Source organism: Mauremys mutica, chromosome 6 (genome assembly GCF_020497125.1).
Source record: "Mauremys mutica isolate MM-2020 ecotype Southern chromosome 6, ASM2049712v1, whole genome shotgun sequence".
Classification (NCBI taxonomy): Eukaryota; Metazoa; Chordata; order Testudines; family Geoemydidae; genus Mauremys; species Mauremys mutica.
The window spans coordinates 536,543-555,268 of NC_059077.1; the positions used below are offsets into that span (position 1 = coordinate 536,543).

The window sequence follows — 18,726 nt, forward strand, 5'->3', positions numbered from 1 at the left end:
GAGGGGATGGGAACCACACACTGGCTGGGTGGGGGAGGGGAAGGGAACCGCACACTGGCTGGGTGGGGGGAGGGGACGGGAACCGCACACTGGCTGGGGGGAGGGGAAAGGAACCGCACACTGGCTGGTGGGGGGAGGGAAAGGGAACCGCACACTGGCTGGAGGGGAGGGAGGGGTCCCACATGCTGGTGGGGGGTGGTGGGGAGGAAGGAGAGGGGAAGGGAACCGCACACTGGCTGGGGGGGGGAGGGGAAGGGAACCGCACACTGGCTGGCTGGGGGGGAGGGGAAAGGAACCGCACACTGGCTGGGGGCGGGGGGAGGGGAACCGCACACTGGCTGGGGGGGAGGGAAAAGGAACCGCACACTGGCTGGGCGGGGGAGGGAAAGGGAACCGCACACTGGCTGGGGGGGGAGGGGAAAGGAACCGCACACTGGCTGGGCGGGGGAGGGAAAGGGAACCGCACACTGGCGGGGGGGGGGAGGGGAAAGGAACCGCACACTGGCTGGGGGGGGGGAGGGGAAGGGAACCGCACACTGGCTGGGGGGGGGGGGGAGGGGATGGGAACCGCACACTGGCTGGGGGGGGGGATGGGAACCGCACACTGGCTGGGGGGGAAGTTCCCGCACTCTGGCTTAACGTGACACGCACTGAGACCACTGTGCAGCCTGCTCCTGCCCGGCGCGCTCTGAAGACGACTGTTTGCTGCCTTGGGGCTAAGCTGCTTTGCGGTTTTGCCGGGGGACAGGAGGCAAGTCAGGCCCAGAGCTGGCTGGGGCCTGGCCTTACACAGAGTGTATGGGGGGAGGGGGAGATGCATTACTAGCCGCTCAAACACTTCTCCTTGGGGCTAAGACGTGGCACCCTGAGGGACAGGGCAGCAGCCTGAGCCGCCGGCCCCCCAGCCCAGACACTGCGAGTTCCCCAGGGAAAGGGTTAGAAGGGAGCAGGCAGCTGCGCTGGGGCCCCTGGAGCGCAGCAGGGCAGGAAGGAGCCCCGAGAGCTTGGCCAGTCCAGCCCACTGCGCTGCGACAGGACTAACTGATACCAAGCCATCCCTGACAGGGTCTGTCCAGGCCGCTCCTAAAACCCTGCAATGACGGGGACCCCACAGCCTCCTCAGCTCACCTGCTGAACCATCCCTGCGGGGAGAGAGCTGGGCCTAACGCCCAGACTCAGGCCACGTCTACACTGGCGAGCTGAGAGTGGCACAGCAGTACCGATGCAGCTGTGCCGCTCTCAGGTCGCTTGTGTAGCTGCTGTCCCGGTGACATCATAAAACCACCCCCCCGAGTGGTGGTAGCTGTGCCGGGGGAGAGCGTCTCCCGCCGAGCGAGCACTGGCACCTGAGGGGCTGTTTTTCACATGCTGAGTGACATGACATGACATAAACGCTAGTGTAGACAGGGCCTAAATCTTTCTTGCTGCAAACTAAGCCAAGTCCTTCTTAGTCTCCCGTCAGCGGACATGGAGAGCAATGGGCCAGCAGAGCGCCGGCTCCCAGCCACGGAGCGCTGCCCTGCACCAGGTAACAGCGTGCAATCCACACTGCAAAGCCCCAGAGCATCGTGGCCAGGACACCGGCCCTGAGCAGCACAGGGCTGAGGCTGGAGAGGACTGGCACAGCCTGGGGAGTGGGGAACGGGTCACTAGCTAAGCTTTGGTGGCAGGGAACAGGCTGGGGGGCGGGTACCTGCACGTAGAGCAGGTTGAGCTGCACAGGGTCCCTGGAGTCCACGTTCTGGTCGGAGTAGAAGAACTTGCGTCGCAGCAGCAGCGTCTCGTTGTCGTCGATGCCTTGCTCACGCAGCGTTCGCCCGTGATCCAGCCAGTTCACTGCCGAGAGCACAGAACGTGCTGAGCTGGGCCAAACGCCGGCCCCACAGCTAGTCCCTGCCCAGGGCGCGGGGCTGGGAGGGACAGACCGACTGACCCAAGGCGACCCCCGCACTCCCACCGCAACCTCCCTCCATCCACAGTGCCGGCCACCCCCGGGACTGACCTCCCCCCATGGCGCCCACTTGCCCACTCGCTGCCCGCAGTGCGGGCTGGCCCCCCCCTCCTGCCCCCAGCACAGGGCAGGTCCCTACACTCATCGTCCGTGTGCAACTTCTGCTTGAGTTTCTCCATCTTCTTCTCATCCCGCAGCAAGGTCTTGTCCTTCTTGAGCGTGCCGGTGATCTCCTCCTTCTTCTCCTCCATCATCTCCCGCACCAGTGAGTACTCGTCATGATTGGTGATGCCTGCAGGGGCAGACAGCGCAGTGCCCGTCACTGCCTGCCTGGCAGCCACAGGCTGGGGAGCCCCCCCAAGAACACGGAGCTCCCCCCGTCCAACTCAGCCTCCCTGCAATACGCCCTATGGGACACAGACACCCCCTGCCTGGGCAGTGCCCCTGAATGACAGCACCCCCTACCTGCATGCAGGCACTGCCCCCCACTCTCCCCGACCCCCCACAGCCAAGCAATGCCCCCTCCCCAACCTCTTGCCCCCGCGCCACCCCAGGCCGGGCAACGCCCCCTCCCCACCCTCTCCCCATGCCAGGCAACGCCCCCTCCCCATCCTCTCACCCCCCGACAGCCAGGCACCATCCCCTCATTCCCCCTCACCTCTCCAAGCCAGACATCGCCCCCTCCCATCCTTCCCCTGGCTCTGGCCTGGGCGGTGCTCCGTCCCTTACCAATCCGGGCACAGATTGTCATGAGTATGTCCGTGACCGTTTTGGAGTCGTCCACCATGACTGTTTTAACCGTCCCATCCAGCATGCGAATCTTGAGCGGTCGTTGCTTCTTCTTGTACTCCATGGTGTCCTGCAGCACAGGCGCTCAGTGTTAGCGCCAGCGTCCGGGCACGCCTGCAGGGGCATGTGGTCACCATGCCCTCCCCTCTATACCAGGGAACCCCGCTCACCCCTGAGGAACAGCCATGCCAGGGAGATGGGAGGGAGTACCCAGGGCTATGGAGCAGGCTGCACCGGGCACGGCAGAGCAAAGAATCATAGACTACCAGGGTTGCACAGACCTCAGGAGGTATCTAGTCCAACCCCCTGCTCAAAGCAGGACCAATTCCCATCTAAATCATCCCAGCCAGGGCTTTGTCAAGCCAGGCCTTAAAACCCTTGCACTGGGGCTGCGGGCAGTAGAGGCACGTACCGCACTGCAGGGCACGTCACAGTCCAGAGCTTGGGGAGGGATGCGTGGGGACTCAGGGGCGGGGACTGGGCACTTACCCCATTGCGGAGCATGTAGTAGTCCAGAGCCTTCCCAGCTTCCAGCCAAATCCCCTTCTTCGGGTCCTCATCCGAAAGGAACAGCCCAAAATCACTGGCTGAAAAACAGAGCAGACTCTCTCAGCACAGGCCCATGATCCTGGGTCCCCATTCTCCCAGCATGGGCCCCTCAGCTCCCTGGCCCAGCCAGCCCAGGGCCCTGCCCCAAGAGCAGAGTCTCCCCCAGTGCACATCTCTCCTAGCAGAACGTTGCATTACAAAGGTGCAGGGATGGATGGAGAGGCTGTTCTGGCGGGCAGAGGAGGGCGACGGCAGAGAAGAGACTGGGGGAGGTGAAGGAGCTTTTGGCAGAACGGGGAGGCCGAGGGGGACAGGGTGAGGAGATGCAGGAGGGTGGAATTGTGTAGAGCTTTGGAGCCTCCCACCTGAATGTCTAACATGCAATGGAGAATAAGGTGTGTGCTGAGGTGTCCAGGCAATGGAGGGAGGAGGGGAGGCAGCCAGACCCACAACCATTACAAACAGAGGTAAAAACTTGCACTGGATTTTGAAGGTGCACAGACGTGGAGAGAGCTCCCTCCACTGCACGGCCCATTGTGGGAGAGAGAGCAGGACCACCCTCCGACTAGCACGCAAGTCCCACACACAGCATCTCCCTCTCGCCGAGTTCTGTGTCAAGGACGGATGGACTCTGCATTAGCGAATTGCCCGGCTTCCCCACTCTAGCTTTGGCTGCTGGTAGCCAATTATACAGAGTCTCTGGATTAAGTTTAGAAGCGTGAGCAACAAGGGTGATGTCATTGTGGGAGTCTGAACAGACCACCAGACCAGGGGGATGAGGTGGACGAGGCTTTCTTCCAGCAACTAACAGAAGTTACTAGATCGCAGGCCCTGGTTCTCATCGGAGACTTCAAACACCCTGATATCTGCTGGGAGAGCAATACAGCAGTGCACAGACAATTCAGGAAGTTTTTGGAAAGTGCAGGGGACAATTTCCTGGTGCAAATGCTGGAGGAACCAACTAGGGGCAAAGCTCTTCTTGACCTGCTGCTCACAAACCGGGAAGAATTAGTAGGGGAAGCAAAAGTGGATGGGAACCTGGGAGGCAGTGACTATGAAATGGTCAAGTTCAGGATCCTGACACAAGGAAGAAAGGAGAGCAGCAGAATACAGACCCTGGACTTCAGAAAAGCAGACTTTCGACTCCCTCAGGAAGCTGATGGGCAGGATCCCCTGGGAGAATAACATGAGGGGCAAAGGAGTCCAGGAGAGCTGGCTGTATTTTAAAGAATCTTTACTGAGGTTGCAGGAACAAACCATCCCGACGTGTAGAAAGAATAGTAAATATGGCAGGTGACCAGCTTGGCTTAACAGTGAAATCCTTGCTGATCTTAAACACAATAAAGAAGCTTACAAGAAGTGGAAGATTGGACAAATGACCAGGGAGGAGTATAAAAATATTGCTCAAGCATGCAGGAGTGAAATCAGGAAGGTCAAATCACACTTGGAGTTGCAGCTAGCAAGAGATGTTGAGACTAACAAGAAGGGTTTCTTCAGGTATGTTAGCAACAACAAGAAAGTCAAGGAAAGTGTGGGCCCCTTGCTGAATGAGGGAGGCAACCTAGTGACAGAGGATGTGGAAAAAGCTAATGGACTCAATGCTTTTTTTTGCCTTTGTCTTCATGAACAAGGTCAGCTCCCAGACTGCTGCACTGGGCAGCACAGTATGGGGAGGAGGTAACCAGCCCTCTGTGGAGAAATAAGTGGTTCGGGACTATTTAGAAAAGCTGGATGAGCACAAATCCATGAGGCCGGATGTGCTGCATCCAAGGGTGCTAAAGGAGTTGGCGGATGTGATTGCAGAGCCATTGGCCATTATCTTTGAAAACTCATGGCAATCGGGGGAGGTCCCGGATGACTGGAAAAAGGCTACTGTAGTGCCCATCTTTGAAAAAGGAGGATCCTGGGAACTACAGGCCAGTCAGCCTCACCTCAGTCCCTGGGAAAATCATGGAGCAGGTCCTCATGGAATCAATTCTGAAGCACTTAGAGGAGAGGAAAGTGATCAGGAACAGTCAGCATGGATTCACCAAGGGCAAGTCATGTCTGACTAACCTAACTGCCTTCTATGAGGAGATAACTGGGTCTGTGGATGAGGGGAAAGCAGTGGATGTGTTATTCCTTGACTTTAGCAAAGCTTTTGATACGGTCTCCCACAGTATTCTTGCTGGCAAGTTAAAGAAGTATGGGCTGGATAAATGGACTATAAGGTGGATAGAAAGCTGGCTAGATCGTCGGGCTCAATGGCTAGTGATCAATGGCTCCATGTCTAGTTGGCAGCTGGTTTCAAGTGGAGTGCCCCAAGGGTCGGTCCTGGGGCTGGTTTTGTTCAATATCTTCATTAATGATCTGGAGGATGGCATGGACTGCACTCTCAGCAAGTTTGCAGATGACACTAAGCTGGGAGGAGTGGTTGATACGCTGGAGGGTAGGGATAGGATACAGAGGGACCTAGACAAATTAGAGGATTGGGCCAAAAGAAACCTGATGAGGTTCAACAAGGACAAGTGCAGAGTCGTGCATTTAGGATGGAAGAATCTCATGCACTGCTACAGACTAGGGACCGAATGGCTAGACAGCAGTTCTGCGGAAAAGGTTACAGTGGACGAGAAGCTGCTTATGAGTCGACAGTGTGCCCTTGTTGCCAAGAAGGCTAACAGCATTTTGGGTTGTATAATTAGGGGCATTGCCAGCAGATTGAGGGACGTGATCATTCCCCTCTATTCAACATTGGTGAGGCCTGTGGACATTCCCCTCTATTCAACATCTGGAGTACTGTGTCCAGTTTTGGGCCCCACACTGCAAGAAGAATGTGGATAAATTGGAGAGAGTCCAGTGGAGGGCAACAAAAATGATTAGGGGGCTGGAGCACATGACTTATGAGGAGAGGCTGAGGGAACTGGGATTGTTTAGCCTGCAGAAGAGAAGAATGAGGGGGGATTTGATAGCTGCTTTCAACTACCTGAAAGGGGGTTCCAAAGAGGATGGATCTAGACTGTTCTCAGTGGTAGAAGATGACAGAACAAGGAGTAATGGTCTCAAGTTGCAGAGGGGGAGGTTTAGGTTGGACATTAGGAAAAACTTTTTCACTGGTAGGGTGGTGAAAAACTGGAATGGGTTTCCTAGGGATGTGGTGGAATCTCCTTCCTTAGAGGTTTTCAAGGTCAGGCTTGACAAAGCCCTGGCTGGGATGATTTAGTTGGGAATTGGTCCTGCTTTGATCAGGGGGTTGGACTAGATACCTCCTGAGGTCCCTTCCAACCCTGATATTCTATGATCTCCTCAATTGCTCTCCATCAGTATCAGGAGTTCCTGAGGCATCGGCACTTTGCTCATCTAGTCTAGTGGCTGTTGCATCGTTCCTCTGACAGGATCCCAAATGGCATGAAAGTTACCAGGATCTGTCTTGTCCATCTATTTTCTCAAAGAAAACTCCACAGAAGAAAACGTAGCAACTGCAGAGCACAAGGAGCTCAGCCAGGACGAGCCCTGACTATGGGTAGCGAGGAGCTGCCTGAGAGAAGGACAGCTAGAGGGAAGCTGGGCACTTTGACCCCAAGCTGACTGAATTAAACACAGAGAGGAACAGATCATCTCAGAACGCCGCTGCGCAAAGGGCTCAGATTGCAGGGGAACAAATGCCGGGGAATTCAGAAATCTAGTGAGTACCCTGCACTGGGAGGCAGTAATAAAACCCACCGGGGGAAGGTGGCGGGGAACCCGAAATGACAGCATAATTAAGGCACAATAGCCTGTGATTTCTCTTCCCATACCAGAAACAGGAACTACCTAGGAATACACAGCCAGGAAAGACTGGCCAGGAAAGAGATGGCATCAGGAAAGCGGTAACAAACCCAGATTGTGGCAAAATCTTATTCTCAAAATTAACTGGACAGGAATCATGTGGCCTGTGCACCAGCTAAAGGGAAATGAGAAAGTGTGAGCAATAGAATGAGTTACAAAGCAAGGAACGTTAGAGACAACAGGAAGGGGAGGGTTCTTCAAATCTGTCAGACAAAGAAGAACACTTACGGAGGGTGTGGGTGCACTGCCCAGTGGAGAAGATGAGCTGCTCATGGTAGACGAGAGGAAGGCAGGGCTGCTCAATGCCTACTTTGCTTCAGTCCTCTCACAAAAAATTACAGGTGACCAGATGACTAGCAAAGTTATCACAGACAATAAAGGGGAAAGGATGCAGATTAGGCCAAGTAAAGAACACGTCAGCTCTTCTGACCAATCTGAATGAATTCAGATCCGCGGGGCCGGATGCTATTCACCTCAGGGTACTGGACAAGTTAGCTGAAGAACTCTCGGAGCCACTGACAACGATACGTACAAGCTCGTGGCTGACAGGAGAGGTCCAGGAAGCCTGGAGAAGGGCTAACGTAGGGGAAAAGGAGGAGCTGGGGAACAACAGACCAGTCAGCCTGACCTCGATACTAGAGCCTTGTATAAAACATTCAGTTGCGAATACCGGGAGGATGGAGGGTGATCACCAGCAGCCAGCCTGGATTTACCTAGAACACATCTGCCAAACCAGCTTGATTCCTGCTTTGAGAGGGTAACTGGGTTGGTGGCTGGGGGAATGCGGTGGACATAGTATACCTGGACTTCAGCAAGGCTTTTGACACAGTCCCAGGTGACATTCTGATAGCGAAGCTGGAGAAATGCAGGCTCAACAGAACTACGATTATGTGGCTACATAATTGGTTAAACAACCACAAACAAAGATTAGCTACTAATGGAATGATGTCAGGAGGTCTCAAGTGGGATTCCACTGGGATCTGTTCTGGGTCTAGTGTTTAACATCTTTATTAATGACCTGGATGTAGGAAGAGAGAACATCCTGATCCAATTTTCAGATGACACAAAGCTAGGGCGGGTTGCCAACACTTAGGAGGATAGAGCTAAAATTCAGAGGGATCTTGATTAACTGGAGAAGTGGGCTACAGACAACACAATGAAATTCAGCAAAGACAAATTAAGTTGCTACACTTAGGGAAGAGAAACCAAGTGTGCAAATACAGAATGGGGTAAAACTGGCTTGGCGGCAGCACTGCTGAGAAGGACGTGGGAGCTGTGGTGGATCACAACCTCAACATGAGTCAGCAATGTGATGCTGTTGCAAAAAAAAGCAAATGCAATTTTAGACTGCATTAACAGAGTTATAGCATGTAAGTCACAGGAAGTGATAGTATTGCTCTATTTGGCGCTACTAGGCTGGAGTTGTGTGTCCAGTTTTGGTCACCACTGTATAGAAAGGATGTAGAGAAACTGGAAAGGATCCAGAGGCAAGCGACAAAGATGATCAAAGGGATGGAATGCAGCCGTATGAGCAAAGGCTGAAGGAACTGGGTATGTTTAGTTTGGAAAAGAGGAGATTAAGGAGGACATGACAGTGGTCTGCAGACAGTTAAAAGGCTGCCATAAGAAAGATGGAGAAAGGGGGCAGGACAAGAGGCAGTGGGTTCAAACTACAGCAGTAGGACAATGGAACAGACGCCTATGGAGGTTGTGGAAGCTCCTTTGCTGGAAGTTTTCAAAAGGAGGCTGGAGCCGTCTGTCTGGGGTGGTTTAGATACAACAAATCCTGTACTTTGCCCGGGGGTTGGATGAGATGACCCTGGTGGCCCCTCCTAACCCCACGGTTCTGTGAACTGGGCAGAGGCACCTCGAGGTATTGCAGGGTTAGGGCCAGGTCAAATTATCAGCCTCAGCAGGAGTGAAGCCCTGTCCTGGGGAGGCCCTCTGAAGGGGCAGACACCTGTGTCAGGCTCTGCTAAGGAGAACAAGCCAAGCCAGATCCACCTGTGAATGGCTGATTGGATAAGTAGCTGGCAGCCAGCTCAGGAACACCTGGGCCTCAAAAAGAGTTAGGATGGTTCAGGCGGGAGCCTAGAACAGGGAAAGGAAACTACGAGGATCTAGGTAAGCAGCTACTCCCAGGGGCTCCCGGGGAAAGGAACAGCCCCAGCACACAGACAGGATGTTTCAGAGGACAGCACTACAGAGCTCTCCAGGCTCTCCTGAGGCCACAGGGGAAGGACTGCAGAGCCCGGGGGGCGGAGAAGTCTGGGGACTGACAGCAGAAAGAGCAGGCGTGTTTCCCTACCACGTCTGGCACTTGATTCAATAAACTAGAGCCCTTGTATAGATTGTTCACTGTGTACAAGCCTCACTGAGCTTACTAAAAGTCCACTAGGGGAAACTGAGGCAGAGATGTAACTCTGGTTCCACACTGGATGCCAGGGAGCCCTTCAGCAGGGAGTGTTCACTGTTACAACATGTTCTAGGAGTGGGGCCCATCAAGGCCGATGACAACGCAGAGCGATGCTTACAACTGTCTGAAGCGCGAGATGGCCGATATCCCAGATCGGCACATGGAGCAATGACAGCCCTGGCTGGGCGGAAAGCCTGGCCACCATGACAGCAACCAGACAAGCTCAGCCATTGCATACAGGAAAGGAAAAGGAGTCAGATGGTCCCACCAGCTGGGGGCGGGTACTGTGGGCAGGTCTGCCCGTGGGTGTCAGAGACAATGGGGATTACTAGCTGGCACCTGGGAGGGCTGGGCTATGAAGGATACTGGGTCTCAGATACCAGAGACCACAATGGCTGATAACGCCAAATCACGGACTGAGGAGAAACAGTTTGGGGCCGAGAAGCGTGAAGTCCCAGGGGTAATGTGCTGCAAGTGTGACAAGCTGGGGCACGTCAGGAGACTCATGGGAGTCCCAGACAGACGGCGCATCACTAGGGGGGTGACTGGGCACCCTGCGGTACACTGCTCAAGGCAGCAGCTTCGCTAAGGGGCTTACCCCTTTCCCCATTTATCAGGGTATGGTCAGGTCTCCTTCAGCCTCAGGGCATGAGGCTTGGAAAGTCGGGCGGGGTTAACACAGAGTCAAAAACACTTCCTTTAGAAGAGGGGTCCGTTACTGGAGGGAAAGAAAGCAGGGTCCCTGGATTGAGGAAACTCACTGTCCCAGGGTTCCCAGGAAATGTAAGTGATAAGAACATTGGTAAGGGAAAGCAAAGGGACATGAGGAGAAATCTATGGCTGGCAGAGTTAAGGACAGTAAGAAGGATTTTTTAAAAGTATATTCAGAACAAAAAAAACCCCTGACAATGGTATTGAGCCATTACTAGATGGAAATGGCAGAATTATCAATACTAGCAATGCAGATAAGGCAGAAGTGTTCAATAAATCTTTCTCTTTGTATTTGGTAAAAAACGATATGGTCATATAATATGAAAACACTCTTTCCATTGCACTAGTATCTCACAAGGACGTTAAACAGCACCTGCTAAAGTTAGCCGACTTCTTTAAATCAGCAGGTCTGGAGAACTTGCATCCAAGAGTTTTAAAAGAGCTGGCTGGGGAGCTCACTGGACCATTAATGTTGATTTTTCAATAAGTCTTGGAACACAGGGGAAGTTCAAGAAGTCTTGAAGGGTAACTGGGATGACATGGGTAATTATAGGGCTGTTAATCTGTCATCAATCTCAGGCAAGATAATGAAGTAGCTGATATGGGACTCATTAATAAAAAATTAAAGGAATATAACAATGAATGCCAATCAACATGGGTTTATAGAAAACAGATCTTGCCAAAGTAATTATCTTTTGGTTGATAAAGGTAATAGTGCTGATGTAATACATTTCTGGAAGGCATCTGAATAGGTACCACAACATTTTGATTAAAATACTAGACCAATATAAAATTAGCATGGCACACTTAAATGGATTGAAAGCTGGCTAACTGATAGGTCTCAAAATGCAATTGTAAACATGGAATCATCATCAGATGGGTGCGATCTAACGGGGTCCCACATGGATCAGTTCTTGGCCTTATAGTATTGAATATTTTTATGAATGACCTGGAAGAAAACAAAATCCTAACGGAGAAACACTGCAGATGACGTCACAAAGATTGGGGGAGTGGTAAATAATGAAGAGGACAGGTCACTAACACAAAGCAATCTGGATCACTTGGTAAGATGAGCACAGGCAAACAACACGCATCTTAATATGGCTAAACGTATACATCTAGAAACAAAGCATGCAGGCCATGCTTACATGATGGGGCCCTCTACCCTGGGAAGCGGTGACTCCAAAAAATATTTTGGGGTTCTGGTGGAAACGACACTGTGGCCAAAAGGGCCTAATGCGATCCTTGGATGATGCACAAACGGGGGAATCTCAAGTAGGGGCAGAGAGGTTATTTTACCTCTGGATTTAGCACTGGCGTGACCACTGCTGGAATCCTGTGTCCAGTTCTGGTGTCCACCATTTAAGAAGCATGTTGAAAAATTTGAGAGGGTTCAGAGAAGAGCCACAAAAATGATTTAAGGATTAGAAAACCTGCCTTGTAGTGACAGACGCAAGGAACACAATCTACTTAGCTTAACAAAGAGAAGGTTAAGGGGGGACTTGATCTATAACAGGGGTCAGCGACCTATGACACGCGAGCTGATTTTTAATGGCACGCTGCGGCCTGCCGGGACTCCAGCGTGCCATTAAAAATCATGGCCTGCTCTCCTCTGCCCTCCGCTCCCCGCGGCAAGCTGCCGCCCCCCCCTTCTCCCCTCCCCTGCAGCCATGACACCCTGCGCGCTCCCGTGGGGCAGTGTTTGGCTTTGCGGGGAGGCAGACATGCTTCCCGCTCAACCGGAGCTCTGCCGCCGCGCGCGCAGCGCTCTGAGGGGCGGGGTGCGTGCTCCCGCAGGGCAGCGTTTCTGGCTCTGCGTGGAGCCTCATGGTAAGGGATTCAGGGCTGGGGGGGTTGGATAAGGGGTGGGGGCAGTCAGGGGACAGGGACCAGGGTGAGTTGGATGGGGAGTGGGATCCCGGAGGGGTGGTGGTGGTTAGGGGCAGGGGGGGGTCTCTGGAGGGGGCAGTCAGGGAGCAGGGGGGGTTGGATGGGGCATGGGAGTCCCATGGTCTGTCGGGGGTTGGGGGGTGGATAGGGGTCAGGGGACAGGGAGCAAGGAGGGTCCTGGGGGGGCAGTTAGGGTGGGGGTCTCTGGAGGGGGTGGTCAGGGAGCAGGGGGGGGTTGGCTGGGGCATGGGAGTCCCATGGTCTGTCGGGGGTTGGGGGGTGGATAGGGGTCAGGGGACAGGGAGCAAGGAGGGTCCTGGGGGGGACAGTTAGGGTGGGGGTCTCTGGAGGGGGTGGTCAGGGAGTAGGGGGGGTTGGCTGGGGCATGGGAGTCCTGGGGTCTGTCAGGGGGTGGGGGATGGATAGGGGACAGGGAGCAAGGAGGGTCCTGGGGGGGCAGTTAGGGTGGGGGTCTCTGGAGGGGGTGGTCAGGGGACAAGGAGCTGGGGGGGGTTATATGGGTCGGGAGTTCTGGGGGTCCTGTCAGGAGGCAGGGGTGTGGAGAGGGGTTGGGGCAGGCAGGGAGCAGGGGTGGGGGTTGGATAGGTCAGGAGTTCTGGGGGTCCTGTCAGGGGGCAGGGAGTGGTTGGATAGGCATGGGAGTCCTGGGGGTCTGTCTAGGGGCGGGGGTGTGGGGTTGGGCCAGTCAGGGGACAGGTAGGGGGTATGGGCCAGTCAGGGGATGAGGAGCAGGGAGGCTTAGATAGGGAGTGGGGTCCTGGGGGACAGTTGGGGGCAGGGGTCCCAGGAGGGGGTAGTCTGGGGACAAGGAGCAGGGGGGTTGGGAGTTCGCAGGGGGGCAGTCACCCAGCCCTCTCCCCTGAGCCCTGACATCCCCCCCCAGACACACACACACAGCCCTCTGCCCTGAGCCCCACACCCCTCCCCCCAGGCCTCTGCCCTGAGCCCTGTACCTCCCTCATACACACCCAGCCCTCTGGTTGACTCCTTCATACCCCGCCCCCACAACCGTAGCCCTGACTGTGGCACCCCCACACATACCCAGCCCCCACTCTGCCCTGACACCTGCACCCCCCCACATACCCAGCTCCCCCCACCCCACGACCCGCCACTTCCCCGCCCCCACCCTGAGCACCAAACAGGAGCTCCTGCGCACACCCCCATTCCCACCTGCACCCCTCGCATCAAATGGGAGCTGCCCAGGTAAGTGCCCCCACACCCAAACCTCCTGCCCCAACCGAGCCCCCATCCAAATTCTAGCTCCTGGCCCGACCCTTCACCCCCAGCCCTGTGCTCAGTGCACTCCCACCCTCAGCTCAGTGCAGAAAGAGGAAGAGAATGGGCCAGAACCAAGGAGAAGGTAGGTACCCACTGTATGTGGGCAGGGCCGGGACCCCAGACCGGCAGCAGGCTGAGCGGGTCCAGCAGCCAGGATCCCAGCTGGCAGGAGCCGGCGGATGGAACCCCTGAGCGGCAGTGGGCTGTGCCGGTCAGCCCACTGCCGGTCTGGGGTTCTGGCTGCCAGACCCTTGCCAGCTGGGGTCCTGGCCACAGGCCTCGCTCAGCCTGCTGCCGGCCTAGGTGAACAGAACCCCAGACCAGCAGCGGGCTCAGCGGGCCGGCGGCGTAAGATCAACATTTTAATTTCATTTTAAATGAAGCTTCTTAAACATTTTGAAAACCTTGTTTATTTTACAATACAACACTAGTTTAGTTATATAATATATAGACTTGTAGAGAGAGACCTTCTAAAAAACGTTAAAATGTATTACCGGCACGCGAAACCTTAAATTAGAGTGAATAAATGAAGACTCGTCACACCACTTCTGAAAGGTTGCCGACCCCTGGTCTATAAGTATGCAGAACTCTTCAGTCTAGCAGAGAAAGGTAAAACATGATCCAGTGCCTGGAAGTTAGACTCGGATTTTAAGGCCAGAAGGGACCATTATGATCATCTAGTCTGACCTCCTGCACATTGCAGGCCACAGAACCTCACTCACCCACTCCTGTAAAAAGCTCTTAACCTCTGGCTGAGTCACTAACGTCCTCAAAACTTGATTTAAAGACTTCAAGTTACAGAGAATCCATCATTTACTCTAGTTTAAACCATCAAGTGACCCGTGGCCATGCTGAAAAGGAAAGCGAAAAGGGCCCAGCGTCTCTGCCAATCTGATCTGGAAGAAAATTCCTTACTGACCCCAAATACAGCAATTAGACTCTGAGCATGTGGGCAAGACTCACCAGACAGACACCAGGAAAAAAATTATCTGTATTAATTCAGGGCCCTACCCAACTAGAGTCCCATCTCTAGCCACTGGAGATATTCGCCAACAGCAGTCACCGATGGCCCACATCCCATAATCCCATGCAGTCCATAAACGTATCAAACTCAGTCGTGGCAGTTCAGTTTTCTGCCCCAACACACTTCTCAGGGGAGCAGTTCCAGAAGTGCACTTCCCTGATGGTTACAAACCTTTGTCTAATTTCAAGCCTGAACTTGTTGATGGCCAGTTTATAGCCATTTGTTCTTGTGTCCACATCAGCACTTAACTTAAATAACTCCTCTCCCTCCTTGGTGTTTATACCTCTGAGGTACTTATAGACAATAATCATATCTCCCCTCAGCCTTCGTGTGGTTAGGCTAAACAAGCCAAGCTCCTTGAGTCTCCTCTCATACGGTAGGTTTTCCATTCCTCGGATCACCCTAGTAGCCCTTCTCTGCACCTGTTCCATGCTTTAGAGAGATGAATTCAAACTGGGAGACCAGCATTGCACACACTATTCCACATGAGGTCTCACCCATGCCTTGTATAATGGAAGTAACACTTCCCTATCACTACTGGAAATACCTTGCCTGATACATCCTAAGACTGCATTCACCATTTTCCTAGCCACATCACACTGGCAGCTCATGGTCATCCTATGACGGACCAATACACCTGGGTCTTCCTCCTCATCTCCCTTTCATCTGATATATCCCCAGCAGCATGACCTTGCACTTTGCACTATTAAATTTCACCCCATTTCTATTACATTTTCAAAGTTTTCAAGGTCATCTAGATCTTCTTGTATGATAGTCTGGTCCTTCTCTGTATTGGGAATCCCTCCCAATTTTGTTTCATCTGCAAATTCTAGTAGCACATTCCCAATTTTTGTGACAAGGTCATTAATAAAAACGTTGGATAAGATTTATCCCAAGACTGATCCCCGAAGAACTCCACTAGTAACCTCCCTTCAGCCTGACAGTTCACCTTTCAGTATGACCTGTTGTGGTCTCCCCTTTAACCAGTCCCTTATCCACCTTTCAATTCTCATATTAATCTCCATCTTCTCCAATTTAACTAATAATTTCCCATGTGGAACTGTATCAAATGCCTTACTGAAAACCAGGTAGATTAGACCTCCTGCATTTCCTTTGTTGAAAACAGTGGTTATCTTCTCAAAGAAAAGATCAGGTTGGTCTGACATAATCTACCTTTTGTAAAACCATGTTGTATTTTAGCCCAATTACCCTTTACCTCTATGTCCTTAATTACTTTCTCTTTCAAAATATGTTCCAAGACCTTGCGTACAATTGAGGCCTGTAGATCCCTGATCACTTTTTCCCCCTTTCTTAAAAATAGGTCCTATGTTAGCAATTCTCTGGTCATAGGGTCTGACCTGAGCTTAGAGAGAGTCATTGAAAATCCTTGCTACTGGGAGTTGCAATTGCATGTGCCAGTTCCTTCAATATTCTTGGATAGAGATTAACCAGCCCTCCTGATTTGATCCCATTAAGCAGTTTGAGTTGCCTTCCACCTCAGATATGGTCATTTCTACTTCCATATCCTCATTTCCATTAGCCACCCTGCCACTGCCCCCAAGCTCCTCATTACCTTCACCAAAAACTGAGGCAAAATATTCATTTAGGCATTGGGCCAGGCCTAGATTGTCTTTGCTCTCCAGCCCATCCTCAGTATTTAGGGGTCCCACTCCTTTCCTTGTTTTTTTAAATATATGACTATAGAGCCTTTTGCTACTGGTTTTAATTTCCTTTTCCAGGTAAAACTCTGCTTGGCTTTTGGCAGTTTTTCCCCTGCACTTTCTGACCTCCAAGAGGTAGCTTTCTTTGCTGATTCCGCCCATCTTCCATTCCTTGCAGGCTTTTGGCTTTCTCTTAATAACCTGTTTGAGGGGCTTGCTCCTCCAGTTTGGTCTGTAACCCTTGCTTGGGATGCAGGCTTCAGATACTTTAAGCAAAGTTGCAGAAACTAATTCCAAGCCTCCTCCACATTCTGATCCTTGTGTTATTCAGTACAATCCAGTCCCCTTCCCCAACACTTTCTCCTAGAGCCATAGCGAAGCATTTTAGTGCCTAGGGCAAGAAAGCATGTTTGGGCCTCCTAGAGAAGATGTGTGGGGAGGCCCCATGGGGTCACATGACCCCCAGATTTCTGTCTTCCATTTAGCAATTTTTTAAACAGTGACATGCGCCCCACCCTTTGAAAACTGTCACCTCCTGCCAGGAGCCAGCAGATCAGAAGCTGGTGGGAGCCGCCCGGCCTGCTCAGGCCCCTGGCTCTCCGTGCTGTGGGAGCTGGGGCACTGGCTGGCTGCCCAAAAGCCATCCCTGCCCTGCTCCCTGACCCTCTGCATGGCTGGGCTCTCCCCAGGCAGGGCGGGCGGCGCAGCTCTGAGCTGCACCCTGACCCGCTCTTGCCTCTTCTCAAAGGAACCTGGCACCGGCTGGTGATGCCCTCTGGAGCCAACCCCTGTCCCCAGAGCCTGGCTGCCATGAGATGTTCCCTGAGGCTCTCGTTTGCAGCTGCCCTGGTGCTTATGGCTCTGCTGCTGCTGCTGCTCCTCCTCAGCCCAGAGGCAACATGTAACTCTTGATGGGAGGGCACACGAGCTAGACAGAAGCAAGAGCATGTCATGAAGAGGCAGCCCAGCTTGGGAAGCAGAGCAGGGAGAGCTGCCAGGCAGCCAGCCAGCCTGTGGCCCGTCTCTCACAGTACAGAGAGCCAAGGGCCAGATCGGTTCCCACCAGCTTCCGATCCACCAGCTCAAGGCAGGAGAAGACGGGTTTCAAACTGCACCCTGCCCTCCCCACCCGTCGTTTGAAAACCTTTGTGCTAAATGTGACCCTGTGTCCCCTGCACCAGGCCGCCCCATTTTTCCACCCCCAGGGCTCTACACCCTGGGCAGCTGCCCCGCCCTCGTTAGGTCTCTGCTTTACCCCGCCCGAGCAGCAGCACAGGAGGCAGCAAACAGCTGAAAACGGGGGAGTTTCTGTGGGAGGTTGCCAGGGGAGTGTGGTGCGTTCCATTTTTGTTTAGAGCAGAGGTTCTCAAACTGTGGTCCATGAGCTCCATTCAGGGGGTCCGCGGATAGTTCCCTCTAAGCTGCGCGCCTGGGCAGCTGCACAGAAAAGAATGAAGGGCCACCCATCTAATTAGTGGAGCTGCACAGGTGTGGCTCCACTAATTAGGTGCCTGGGCCCTGGAGAAGATGCACATGTAAAGTGAGGGAGTGGCCTTGGGAGGGGTCAGTGGGGTAAGAAGAGGGGGTGGGGGGAATTTGGGACATTCAGTGCTGCAGCAGTCAGAGAAAGAGGCAACTTTCCCCAGCTCCAGGGCTGTGGCTGCTGGGGAGAGACGGCTGGCCCTCCTTCCCAGCCTCAGGTCTGTGGCTGCCATGGTGGGGGAAAAGACCACCCCTCCTTCCCAGCCCCAGCTCAGAGGCTGCTGCGGTGGGGGAGAGATGGCACATCCATCACATTAGAAAGGTAAGACTGCTGATATTAAAATATGAGTTGTGTGTTTTTATTTGTGGAACAAAAAATGAAGATTAATTAAGATTTTTTTAATATAGTGCTTTTATCCAAAGTGCTTTACAATACACCTCTACCCCAATATAACACTGTCCTCAGGAGCCAAAAAATCTTACTGTGTTATAGGTGAAACCGCATTATATCAAACTTGCTTTGAGCTGCCAGAGTGTGCAGCCCCACCCCCTCGGAGCACTGCTTTACCGTGTTATATCCGAATTCGTGTTATATCGGGGTAGAGATGTAGTTAGTTAATGATACAAACAACATCTGGAAAGATCATTACATGGTCTGCCAAGACCCTCAGCAATTTTCAAGCGGTCCATGAAAAAAAAAGTTTGAGAACCATTGCTTTAGAGTGTGTGTTTTCTCCACAGTGAAGCCCTTCCCTGAGCTGACTCAGGTAACCGAGAACACTGTCAGGTGTAGGATGAATTCATATTTTTCCCTTCAGTGTGCACTATTTTATGTTGATCATCATCTGCCATCGTGTTGGCCATTTACCCCCTTTGGATAAGAAAACATCTGTGACGCTGTATGGAATATGGGAGACACTTATAATATTGGTATCAGCAATATCATAAAAAGTGCAATTAATCTTACCAGATATACCGTGTAAGACAGGCCTGCACAACTCATAAAGCGGCGAGGGCCACATTCCTCCAAAGAAAACAGCTGAGGGCCGAAACCTCCCGGCCCCGCGGAAACACCCCACCCCTGTGCCGCCCAGCCCTGCGGAAACAAACCCTCCTTGCCCAGCGCCACCCCACCAAAACAGCTGTGGGC

The 18,726-nt window shown here is 53.1% G+C and overlaps 1 protein-coding gene across 2 annotated transcripts in view; it reads right to left on the minus strand.

Moving 5' to 3' along the window:
* TLN1 (talin 1) overlaps positions 1 to 18,726 on the minus strand; it is a 171,285-nt gene that overhangs the window by 75,213 nt on the left and 77,346 nt on the right. For both annotated transcript variants that reach the window (XM_045020456.1, XM_045020455.1), the window contains exons 3-6: positions 3,230 to 3,327; positions 2,681 to 2,810; positions 2,091 to 2,243; positions 1,694 to 1,836 (exon numbers count right to left, since the gene is read on the minus strand). In XM_045020456.1, coding sequence (XP_044876391.1) covers positions 1,694 to 1,836; positions 2,091 to 2,243; positions 2,681 to 2,810; positions 3,230 to 3,327 — 524 coding nt within the window. The remainder of the gene's footprint in view (positions 1 to 1,693; positions 1,837 to 2,090; positions 2,244 to 2,680; positions 2,811 to 3,229; positions 3,328 to 18,726) is intronic.